Raw genomic sequence first — 12783 nt, forward strand, 5'->3', positions numbered from 1 at the left:
TTTTTTTTTTTTGTACTGGGGATCAAACTCAGGACTTCCCACTTGCCAGGCAGGTGCTGTGCCACTGAGCTACATCCCCAGATGATAGATTTAACCCTTATTCTGGAAGGAACATTGCAATTGCCTTTCCTGTGTGAGGTTGAGAAATCCTATGCCAATGTCTAAGGACACTGAGATCTGCCTTTATACAGATGACTCTGAAGGCTGTGTAGAGGAGTCTGAATCTCCAATTGACCAACCTGAGTTACAACCAGCCCTGGCAAAAGAACTGAGTTCTTAACTCCAAGGGTCCACTGTAGCGAACGTTTTTCCTCTGGCTGCTTTCAGTATCACTTTAGCTTTATCAGTTTTATGTTTCTGGGTGTAGATCTGAGTTTCTTGAATCTGGTGGTTTTTCACAAAAGAGAACTTTTGTTTTTTGCTTTTGGTACCAGTGATAGAACTCGGGTCCTTGTACTTGAGAGGCAGGTGGCAGAACCACTGAGCTAAATCCCCAGCCCTTGGAAATTTCTAACTATTTGTTGAATTACTTTTTGCTGCACCACCTTTTCACCTCTTTCTGGATTCTCTTTTTTTTAGAAAGGGTCTCACTTTATAGTTCAGGCTAGTCCTGAACTCACTATGTAACTCAGGCTGGCCTTGAACTTGTGGCAATCCTCCTGCCTCTGCCTCTCAAGTGCTGGCATTATAGGAGTGAGCCACCACACCCAGTTTCTTTCTGGAATTCTGATGGTAAAAATGTTATTTTTTATTACTGTCCGACGTCTCTAAAGCTCTGTTCATGGTTTTGTGCTTTTTCCAAATGTTTCTGTATAGATTATATAAGTGCTATTGGTCTGACTCTTCACTAATTCTTTGCTTCATTCGGCTAGATAATATGCAGTATGCTTTTATTATTGTAGTTTTCAATTCTAAAATTCCCACTTAAGTTTTTTCAGTCTTTTCTTAGTTGAGATTGTGCTTTTTCCACTGATTTCAAGTGTAACATTACCTGTAACATTTTTTAAGTAGCTGCTTTAGGGCTGGGGATGTAGCTCAGTGGCACCTGTTTGATCCGTGGTACCGGAAAAAAAAAAGTTGCTTTAACGTCTTTGTCACATCATTCTAACATCTGTAACACCTTAGTGCTTCAATCTACTTCCTGTAAGAGCGAAGATTTCCCCATTTCTTGGTGTACTGAGTAATTCTGGATTGTATCTTTGACATTTAACACTGTTCTTACACTGGCTCTTGTTTAAATCCTATGGAGAGGTCTGAATTTTGGTTTGATTCTGCAGCATTGCTAAGTTTGGGCACCAAGTTCCAGTCACGCTCTGCAGGATATGACTCCAGTGGGAGTTCAACCTCAAACCTCTCTGGGTGACCCAGATCCATGCCAGGCCACCATCTCAAAGGGGCCAGCCTGGGGCCTGTTAGGGCTGTTAGCTTGGTTCTCCATCTTCAATTAGAGACTGAGACTGGATCCACAGCTGCATGGCTAGGGATGAAGACAGCTTTAGGTCTTTTTCTGAGACAGAGCTCTGTGCTCTCCCCAGCTCTTCCAGCTTCCCTGTACCTATTCTCTGGCAGTGACCTTCTGCTGCTGCACTTCTCTCTGAATGAGATGGGTGGAGGACAGAAAGAAGCAATGAGGACTGCTCCAGCCTCTTGGAAACACGGGAACACACACACACACACACACACACACACACACACACAGTCCCTCTAGCATACTCTCTGTATCACAGTCTTCATTTGCAGGTTTCCAACATATTAAGTTTTGGCTGCAGTAAGACTCATCGGTGGTTCAGCAGTACTCCAATTCCCAGTCTTTCTCAATCTGCCTGTTAGGGTGTTCTTTTCATAATGCTTGCACAGCAGTCTCACCAGGTGATTCATAGTGAAGCAGGCTCACTCCGCCTTATATGGAACCATATTAACGAGTACTTGTTTTTTTGTTGGTTTTTGAGACCAGGGTTTAAGTTGCCCAGGCTGGCCTTAATCTTGCAATCCTTTTTCTCTGTCTCCTGAAGGAGCAAATGCATGTATCATCACACCCTGCTTTCCTATTTTAAGAGAAAAAATTCTAAATACTAACAATGTCACCATTATTGCTACAAGGCATTTAATAAAAGAGGCAAACAATAAAGGTGCAACCAACATTATTTTGGGATTTCATTTTTTGTTTTCAGCAAGAACAAGGTCTGCTACTTATATCTTTGTGCAATTCACTTCTCTCATATCCACTCCTTCTGAATTAGTTTTGGAACACTTTTTTTTTTTAGACAAGATCTCTATAAAATAGTTCGGGCTGACCTTGAACTTGCGGGGATCCTTTTGCTTCAGCCTCCCAAGTGCTGGGATTACAGGGGTGCATGACCACACCTGGCCCCAGAACACTTTCAAGATTGGTACCATCGTACAGCCAATGTTATATTTTTCTAAGAGTAACAGAAGATACCAACTATAAACTGCTGCCAACACTGATTCCAATCGATGACTTGCAACTATGACTAAAGGATTTTGCATTTTTATGATAAGCTGGCAGGCTAGGTAATTCCTGAAAGGGAGAAGTCAACACTTGACAGTAGAGAATGTATATAGCTAACAGTAAAATGTAAGGGCTCTGCTCCAAGTAGAATACATATTTGACCAAAAATGTCACAAAATATTTTGCTAAAACTAAATCCATGAAAGTGTGATTATAGCAACTAGGTAAATTTCTTATTTTAAAAAATACCAAGGGTACAGCTATTATACTCAGGTGTTACCTAGCCTATGTCTAAGAACATGAAACAGCCAAGATTCAGCTCAGGCAGGATGACTTGGGTCTCTCTTCCTAAACAGTCTGCTACAAGCTACAAAGACTCAAGGAAGCCAAGCAATGGAAGCTATAAAAAAAAAAGGACATGCTCCTTGCCAGTCCCACCCTAATTAATTCTGGGGGAGAAAAAAAAATCCTATACTACCTGACACAAATTTTGTAATTCAAGAAAACAATCCTGACATCTGCATACAGCTCTATAATAAAAAAAAGTACTGCAAAAAATAGCAAAAACATTTACTTGCAGAGCAAATGAATATACACTGGTCAAGAAACTGCTAACTCAGGAGAGATCAATAACCTCAACAAAACAAAATATATTTATGTACTATTTTATTTACTGATCTCTCTGAAACATGTCAAAATTCTAATGGCTAATGCAACTTTCTATGCTAAAATGTTATTCACTGAGATGACTCTCTACAAAAAAACATTTTAATGCAGTGCCCTATTTAGCTCAGAGTAATCTACCTATGACCATTACCTTTGGGCAGTAAAATCAGATTATAGATACAGGATAAATATCACAGGTGTGACAGCCGTACTTACCATCTTAGCTATAGGCAAAATGAGCAAAATACCATACAGTACAAAGGTTTAACAGTCGGAATACTTTGCAGTCCTTCTAAGAAACTACAGATGGGGAATTCGTAGTAAATTATCTCTCATCACAGTAATCATCATTCTGCCCATGGATTCAGCTGACTGCTACTGTTTTTCATCACTGAAAACTAGATTCAAAGTTAGTCACTGTTCAACAAGCTAATTATACTACCAATTAAAATATCATTTAGGGCCCAGGATTTGGCTCAGTGGTTCCACTGCCTGCCTCAAAAGCGCAAGGGCCCTAGGCTGATCCCTGGTACGAAAAAAAAAAATTTAAACCCAGAAAGCTTAAGGTAAAGCACACCTGCTACTCATAACTACTTTTAGACATAACTGAGACTACACAACTAGCAATTAGATAAAATTTCTGATTAAAAAAATACAGGTTAGCTGGGCCCCGATCCACCGCGGGAAGGAGAGCCACGCCTGCTCCCGACCCAGCCGCCATCGCTCAAGCACCGGAAGGTAGCTGCACGGGCACCCCTGAACCCCTGTAAGTCTCCCCTCACCCCCGCACCCTCAGACCTCCTGTGTCAGTCTTTGGACCCACTCTGCAGAGGCAGAGGTGGTCATCAAGGGTATTTTTCTGAGTTCCCAACTTTGAACATCTTTAAAGAAAGGGCATGGGAAACCTGTAGTAGAATGGTGTAGAGTTCAACTATTCAGAAGGTTGGGGAACTCAATCTGGGCCTTACAGCCCGAGGTCAGTCAGCGTCAGGGGGTTCAGCCATCAGCTAACTGAGACCAGTAGTCTTGCATCCTCGCTCTGTCTGAGCCATTAAATGGTAAATACACTATATTGAAATTTTGTTCACTGCAGACATGTTCTGGCCTGCTTCTTGATCTCAATTTAATTCAAATGATTTAAGGGTGATAGACTAGTGACTACCACAGGTGGTCAATGTCCAAGTTGTGCTTGATCTTAATGTGTTGCTGATTGCATCAGTTGGGATAAAGCATTGCAATCGATTTGATGAGATGTTTCTCTGATGTTATGAAGATGAGAATGTTTGTGGGTCGTTAGAGACACAGAAGCTAGGGCGCAACCACATCAGGAAGATTTGGGTGATAACCCAGAGATTAAACCAAGGACAATCTGACAAAAATAAAAATGAGAAAACACTTAAGCAAGACACAAGGACAGACTTCCAGTCCACCAATGGCAAACAGTAGGGCAAATGAGGATGAGAATGTGTGGGTCGTTAGAGACACAGAAGCTAGGGCGCAACCACATCAGGAAGATTTGGGTGATAACCCAGAGATTAAACCAAGGACAATCTGACAAAAATAAAAATGAGAAAACACTTAAGCAAGACACAAGGACAGACTTCCAGTCCACCAATGGCAAACAGTAGGGCAAATGAGGATGAAAAGGCCAATAGTGAACCACCAGGACACCCTGAACTCAAAGCACAGGAAGTAACAAAACAGATCAGGCTCTAGAAAAATTCAAAACAGAACTAATTTCCCAGATAACCATAGAGATAGTGAGCAAAATGGAAGTCGTGATTCGAGACTCTAGAGCAGAAACTGACAAAAAAATAGATGAGCTCAAGACCATGATAGAAGCCATGAAGGCCCAGCATAAGAAAGAAATAGAAAAAATAAATGCCCAACATAGGAAAGAAATGGAATTCATAAAACAGATTCAAACAGATATCCAGGAGATTAAACACTCCATAGAAAGTGTACGCAACAGAATAAAAGAATGTGAAGATAGACTCTCAGACATAGAAGATAAGATTGCAGTCAGTGACCATGAGAAGAGAGATCTCTTAAAAACAGTAAGGGATCATGAGAAATCGATCCAACAACTCCTAGATGATGCAAAGAAGAATAACATAAGACTGATAGGAATCCATGAAGTAGCAGGAGAAAATACAAATGACTTAAAAAAGCTGTTTGCAGAATTAATGACCGAAAACTTTCCAAACAGAAGGGAAGAATTTGACATTTAGATAACTGAGGCATACAGGACCCCAACTAGCTACAATAAAAAAAAAATCTACACCTAGGCATATAATAATCAAGATCCCAGAAACCCAACAGAAGAACAAAATACTACAAGCAGTAAGAGAAAAGAAACAAATCACATATAAAGGAAAGCCCATCAGAATCAAAGCAGACTTTTCAACACAAACACTTGGGGCAAGGAGAGCCTGGAATGACATATTTCAAGTACTAAAAGAGAACAACCTCCAACCTAGACTGATGTATCCAGCAAAACTCTCTTTCAAAATGGATGGGGAAATAAGACATTTCCACAACAAAGAACACCTGAGAAACTGCATGAATACCAAACCAGCACTACAAGTAATTCTAAACAAGATCCTAGAAAAAGACAATGAAGGCAACAACACCATGAGGCCCAACAGAGCAAATCAAATAGGCAAGGCAAGAAGTTAAAAGGAGAAGGTGAAAAAGTAAAAAGAGTCAACAAAAGCCCAATAACATGTCAATAATAAGTCAGTACATATCAGTTTTAACCAGCAATGTCAATTGCCTCAACTCACCAATCAAGAGAAATAGACTGGCAAAATGGAATAAGAAGCAAAATCCAACAACATGTTGTATACAAGAAACACACCTACTGCAAAAAGAAGCCCAGAGACTGAAAGTGAAAAGATAGAAAGCAATTCTCCATGTGACAGGAGCCGAGAAAAAAACAGGGGCAGCAATCTTATTGGCAAAGTAAATTTCAAACCAAAACTGATTCTAGTATTATTGATGTAGGACGGTACTGTATCATACCTCTATGAATGTAAAATATCTTATACCTGCTTTATGATACATAGTAGGGACCGTGCTTTATCAGAGCTATATTTAATGATATTACTCTAGAATGTTCTCTTTCCAGATGATGAAGATGCTAATAAAAAAAATGGTCCCAGGTACCACAACAGCAAAAGAACTTTACTGTTTTCTGGATATTATTCTTTTCTTTGTTTCTTTTTGTTTTGAATGGAATGTGCTGAATGTCTCTAATTTTGTTCAGATGACTGCAGAACCTGGAAAAGCTGTTGCTGCTATCAATGCATTACATACTGCTATTTTTAGTCTTTTTATATAAATATATATACACACACACACACACACACATATATATATATATATAAAAATCGAATTTTGGGAAACTTTAACAGTGCTGCCAATTTTGCAAAAAGTCATCCCAATTTACTGTGTTGAGTTGGCATTGTACAGAAATGGACAGCCATATTGGTCTAGAAATGTTAATTTTTTTCATTTTTTAAATTTTTTTTCCATGTATACAGGGGTAACAAATCATACTAAATATGTAAGGTCATATCTAGGTGGGTTTGATTACAGAAACTAATAAAGTATTCTCTAAATAATGAAAAAAAAGAACAAGGTAAGACTATAAGAGCAAGAAGCAATTTAAATATGTTCACGGACCATTTTCATCTCCAGAATTAAGGATTATTTTAATGTTTTATCATTGCCATTTCTCTTTTACTTTCCTTTTTAGTTTTATTTTAGGACTCCCTATTTTTAATGTTCATACAGAGATTTCTTTAACTGAAATACCGAATAGTTTCTTTGGTGTGAAAAACTATAATAGTATACAGGATCCTAATGAGATAATTAATAATGTGAAATAGGAAGTAAAGGGCTAAAGGTGCAGGGAAAGTGGGAAGGGCGAGGGAAAGGTAATAAGGGAGGGGAAAATAAATATGAGAAACTGAAAAATGGAAATAAAGTATTTGTAAATGGGGAGGGGAAGAGGGGGTGAAGGGAGGGCAGGGACAAGGGGAAAAAATGAGAATCAAGACCTATTATGTAAAGGTACAGAATCCCAATGATGAATGTAACTGTATTGTATGCCTAGATTGTACCAATAAACTCAATAAAAAGAAAAAAAAATACAGGTTAGTACTGCACACAGTTAATTCCAGTTGCCATACATATTTATTGGTTATTATCAGTGCAAGTTTGTGTTCCAAAGAAAGAAATATAACAATTCACTAAAATGGTTACATTTAATTTTCTCTTAAAGGCAGATGAACTAAATGTAAGATCTGGCTTTTCTTGGTATTTCATTTTAAAATTACTGATACATATTTACCAGAAAAATAATTATACATTCTGCCCAACATCAAATAGTTTTTACAAGTTTCTAAGATAAATGCATTTCTTGTTCAATTTCCAAAATATAAATAATGGTTCTCTAAGTGAAAGCATTTATATTCCACAGCTCTAAGATAAACATTAAAAAGAAAATACAAAAAATGATCTCTTGGCTTTTGAATAGCCCACTCAGTTACATAAAGTATTTTTTGTTCCAATACTTTCTCAATTTCAAAAGATATTTACTTCCTACAAACAGAATAAACAGAATCTTCATTTCAAACTGTCAGTCTGTTTCCATGGTAACACTGCGGGACTCCTTGGCTACCATAAGTCGCATCAGCTGACTGTGGAACTTCTCAATCTTCTTCACATCTTGGGCTTGATCTGTTTTGTACACCAAGCACTGTCCAAAATTTTAAAAGCACACATTAAGTGAAACTAGACAACAACAGTGTAGAAAACATGCAACTGAGTTAAAAATATTACAGCCTTTCCTACCATTGTTTTTCTCTAATTTCTCTGAAGGCCACACTAAGGAAATCCTCTCAAATGCCCAATCCTCCAGGAATTACACTCCTTAAACACAATATTTTAGCCAGGTGTGCTGGTGAACTTGTAATCCCAATACTCTTGGAGGCTGAGGTAGAAAGATCACAAGTTTGAGCCCAGCCTGGGTAACTTAGCAATACCTTGTCTCAAAAAATAAACAAGGAGCTGGAGCTGTATTTAGTGCAAAGACTCTAGTTTCAACTGCTAGTACTACAAAAAACAAAATAAAACAAAATAAACACATAGAGATGGGGAAGCAGCTCAGTGACACCATGCCTGGCTGACAAGTACAAAGTTCTAAGTTTGGTACAAAAAAAGAAAAAAAAAAGCTAGTGTTTAAAGGCCACTGCTATAGATGAAAAACTACTAACTCCACCAGAAAATTCTCAAAATGTCCAAATGCTTAGCCAAGTGTATGTATGGTATTATCAGGGATCAATATACATTTTTCCTGTAAACAGTGTATATGAGACCAAGAGAAAAGAGGCCAGATATGATCCTGAGTTTCTCCCCAGGTAGATGATACTAAAAGGAGAAGACTGGACATGTTCCATTCTATACAGATTAGCTTCGAGGGATATACCAAATAAAGATACTCAACAGGTATAATCAAATATCAGAAGTTAAACAGGAGCTAAACATACAAATTTGCAGGTAGACAAAGATACAGGCAGTACTGGACTTTACTTAATGTACTGCTTCAGAAGAGACTGAAAAAACAACCAAAGTCAGAATCCTGGGGAAACAAATATTTATGGTGGGGCACATCAAAGAAATAATTAGCAAAGAAAAATAAAAGAACAGGAGAAAAAAAAAAAAAAAAAAAAAAAAAAAAAAAAAAAAAAAGCCAAGATAAAATGGAGGCAACAAGTACCAAAACAGTAATTTTCTTTCTTTTTTTTTTGCTTTTTGAGACAGGGTCTCACTATGTAGTTGACACTGACCTTGAACTCACTATGTAGCCCAGGCTAACTCACAGCGCTCCTCCTGCTTCAGCCTCCCGAGTATTGGGATTATAGGTGTGCACCACCAAGCCCAGCCCCAAAACAGTAATTTTCATAAGTGGTCTTCCTATCAAAAGCAGCAAGACAGAGCAAACTACAAACTGATAAGACTACTGCTTTGAAAATTAAGACACAGTCTATGAACTCTCACCAAGAGCAGGATCAGTGAAATTTTCCCTGAGAAATCAATGAAAGAGGACTAAAGAATGAATGGGCTATGAGGAAGCAACACTGCGCAGATCAGGAAAGGAGAGGATACAGCAGGGATGGAGAACCTTTGAGAGCTTTCAGTGACACAAACAGCATGCTGCTCTGTAAGCTTGTCACCACTGGGATAGGTGACATCAAATACACTGTTTACTCTCACACAAGAAACACGAAACCTTTACTCCCTGATACCCACTTTTGGTGTCTATTACCTTCTTGCTTAAGGTACACAGAACAAATGTTAAGCCATGCCCACATAACTACCTCAAGGAAGCAAGTTCAATTATCTCCCGAGGTTGTGTCTATAAAAGCTTCTCAGCCAAGTGTGGTAGCCCATACCTGTAATCCCAACACTTGGGAGGCTGAGGCAGGAGGATCCCTGCTGAGTTCGAACCAGCCTGGGCTACATAGTGAGTTCCAGGTCAGTCTCAACTACATAGTGAGACTCTGTCTCAAAAAAACTAAATAAATAAATAAAATAAAAAATAAAATGAAGTTCTTCATATGAAGTGGAAAATAAACATGCCAAATGGCTAATCTGAATAAATTCTGTATAAATCTAAAATGTTTAAGTCAATAATACATCTGTAAGTATTCAACAAATAAAAATGTATACTTACAACTAAATCATCTGTTACTTTAATACACAAATTCCCATCAGCATGCCTATATTTGAGAACCACCCGCGCCTGAAATAAAAACACATATTTAGAAGCAATATAGACGATGTTGCTCAAAAATTAGTCTTCAGGTAACTAAAAGGGATCTTTTTAGAATACCAAAAATACCTAAAGACACCTTTACTGTAATCTTATTACTGAAATGAGGTAAAAATAAAACAGCCATTTCATTTCATTCGTACTGCTACAATTTATTTTACTATAGACATTTTTACAAAGTTAAATATATTGTATTTGCAACCACCTAGAAGAGATGTACTAAAAATTCCCAAAACACATCCGTATTCAGGGAATGTCTGTGAGACTATAAGGTAGTTTGGCCTTTCTTGCTAGTAAGTACATACAACATTGTTAGCAACAGAGGAATAACGGGAAAAGAATGAAAAACAATCAGCACATATAGCTAGTTAAAAAATCCAAACCCATCCAGGTAACAGTGCTGTGATGCAGTTCAAACTTGATACTTTTCTACAGCTCCCAGGAGATGCATTTAGACTAAAGTATTCAGTTAAATAATTCATAACATGATGCATTACTTAAGCGGAATTGTGCCTTGAAAAGAAGTCTGCATCAACTTTTCCCAAAACTAATAAACTCCCGTACTTAGTGCTATGCTCCATAACACTTTTTTGTTTTGACAGGGTCTCACTAGGCAGCCCAAACTGGCCTTGAAATCTCAGCAATCCTCCTGCCGGCCTCCTGAGTGCTGGGATTACAGGTGTGTGTACCAACACACCCAGCTGCATAATACTTTTTGTTGTCAGTAGAGTTAAGTAGCCAAGACAAGATTCAGATATGGTTCCCATAAAACAATGATGTCTGTGTGCACTGCATATTGCAGCAGCAGGTTTTGCTAAGGACTATCAGTAACATTTAGTCAGTTTTTTTTTTAAACACTGCTAAGAATCTATAAGACAAAATAGGAACATAATTTTATTTTGGTTTTTGGTTTTTGTTTTTGGTACCAGGGATGGAACTCAGGACCTTGCACTTGGGAGGCAGGCACCAGAACCACTAAGCTAAATCCTGCGCCATGGAACATAATTTTAAAACGGTTCCAATGTAGTACCAGAAACCTCAACACGATTCTGGATAGCAAATAAAAAGGACTACTGCCGTTAAAACCCTACAGCTTTTCCCATTATGCTCTTTGCATTCCTGAGACTACAAAAAATGTTACATGTCCATGAAATGTGTCTTGGTGAGGGAGACACAAGTGACAACTTACCAAGAATTTAAATACACATACAAAATAATGACCAGATTAAGTTTAGAATAGGTGACCTACTAAACTCAGTTTTATTTTAATTGTTTTCTACAAACAAAAAGCTAAAATTTAAAATTATCATATGTAAACATATGATAATTATGTAAAGTTTTAGCTGTTAAAAGAATATTCTCTGGTCCAGGGATTTAGCTCAGTGGTTCCTTGCCTGCCTCGCAAGTGCAAGGACACAAGTTCGATCCCCAGTATAAAAAAAAAAAAAAAAATTCTCTGGTTGCATTAGGAGAATGAGTTAAAAAACTGTATTTTGTCTACCCGGTGGGAACATCCAGGCAAAAATCCTACACAGTAGTACGGTATAATGCTTGACTGAAAAAACAAACGGCTCTGCAAGAAAATGGAAAACCAACCATCATGGGTGTCAAAAAGTCCTCAATTTCAAAAATAACAACCATTTCACGGTTTACTACATATCTATAAAATAAGCTATTTTTGTATCACTTTAAAAACGGTACCCATGGGCCAGGAATTTTGCTCAGCGGCACGGCGCCTGCCTGGCAAAAGAAAGGTCCTGGGTTGAATTCCCCGTACAAAAAAAAAAAAAAAAAAAAAAAAAAAAAAAAAAAAAAACTTATAATGTTTCGCTTCTTGCTGCTTATCTATGTCTTTCTTTGGGCACCCTCCCGCCGCCCCCCCACGTACCGGGTGTAGAACTCAGGCTCTTGCACTTGCAAGGCAGGCGCGGTGCCACGGAGCTAAATCCCCTGGCCGGTGCCTATTTTTCATTATAATAACAACGTATCTCGGTGCAGTTGAAACTGATGCTCATTACAAATAATGTAGTGCTGGAGTTACAGGTTACCAAATTAACGTGTACCTTTAAAACACAGTTCCTGTTATTTATTGATCAATAAAAATCTCACATAGTAAACTTGAGTGTAGTTTTCTGAGATTAACTGCTTTTTTATTTTCTTTCTTTTCCAAAGACCATGTTCATAGCACGAGTACTTAACACCAGCTCTTTTTTTAAAAAATTGAATTTACTGGTACATTCTAGGTAGACAGTACAGTTACATTCATTACTGGGATCTTGTACCTTTACATGCCAGGTCTTGGTTCTCATTTTTTCCCCTTGCCCCCCCCCTCCCTTCACCCCCCCTCCCCACCTTCAAACACTTTAATTCCATTTTTACATTTTCTCATATTTTTTTTCCTTTTCCCTTGTTCCCCCTTCCCTATCCTTCTCATTGTCCCTACACCTTTGGTCCTTTTCTTCCTATTTGCTAAGCTTAACACCAGCCCTTAAGGGACGAGCGAATCTTTTGTTTCCCCCAAAGCCTAATCTGGCTTGGTGGCACGGGGAAGAAAATCACTGGCAAACATTTTATGTAAACTACGTTATGCTGAGGAATGGGTCTGAGCATCCACAAATTTTCGAAAAGCCACTGACCCAGAAAAGGCTGGGGGCGCCTTTCTGGGGAGCACTGGTACTTCCAAACGGACCTGAGGGCTGTCTGAGCGGTGGCGGAAAGCTATCAACATCCTGTACACGCGACGCACCACAACGTCGCGGCGGCCGGAGCCCAGCATCCCGCCAGCGCCAGGCAGGAGAGGCGCCGG

At 38.6% G+C, this 12783-nt stretch overlaps 1 protein-coding gene across 1 annotated transcript in view; it reads right to left on the minus strand.

Annotated features, from left to right (window-relative positions):
- Positions 1 to 7317: 7317 nt before the first annotated feature.
- Srp9 (signal recognition particle 9) overlaps positions 7318 to 12783 on the minus strand; it is a 5732-nt gene continuing 266 nt past the window's right edge. Inside the window, exons 2-3 of the mRNA XM_010642431.3 lie at positions 9879 to 9947; positions 7318 to 7901 (exon numbers count right to left, since the gene is read on the minus strand). Of these exons, the coding sequence (XP_010640733.1) occupies positions 7782 to 7901; positions 9879 to 9947 (189 nt within the window). The 3' untranslated portion in view covers positions 7318 to 7781. The remainder of the gene's footprint in view (positions 7902 to 9878; positions 9948 to 12783) is intronic.

The sequence above is a fragment of the Fukomys damarensis genome, unplaced genomic scaffold, assembly GCF_012274545.1.
Source record: "Fukomys damarensis isolate Sample0158 unplaced genomic scaffold, DMR_v1.0_HiC HiC_scaffold_11, whole genome shotgun sequence".
Taxonomy (NCBI): Eukaryota; Metazoa; Chordata; class Mammalia; order Rodentia; family Bathyergidae; genus Fukomys; species Fukomys damarensis.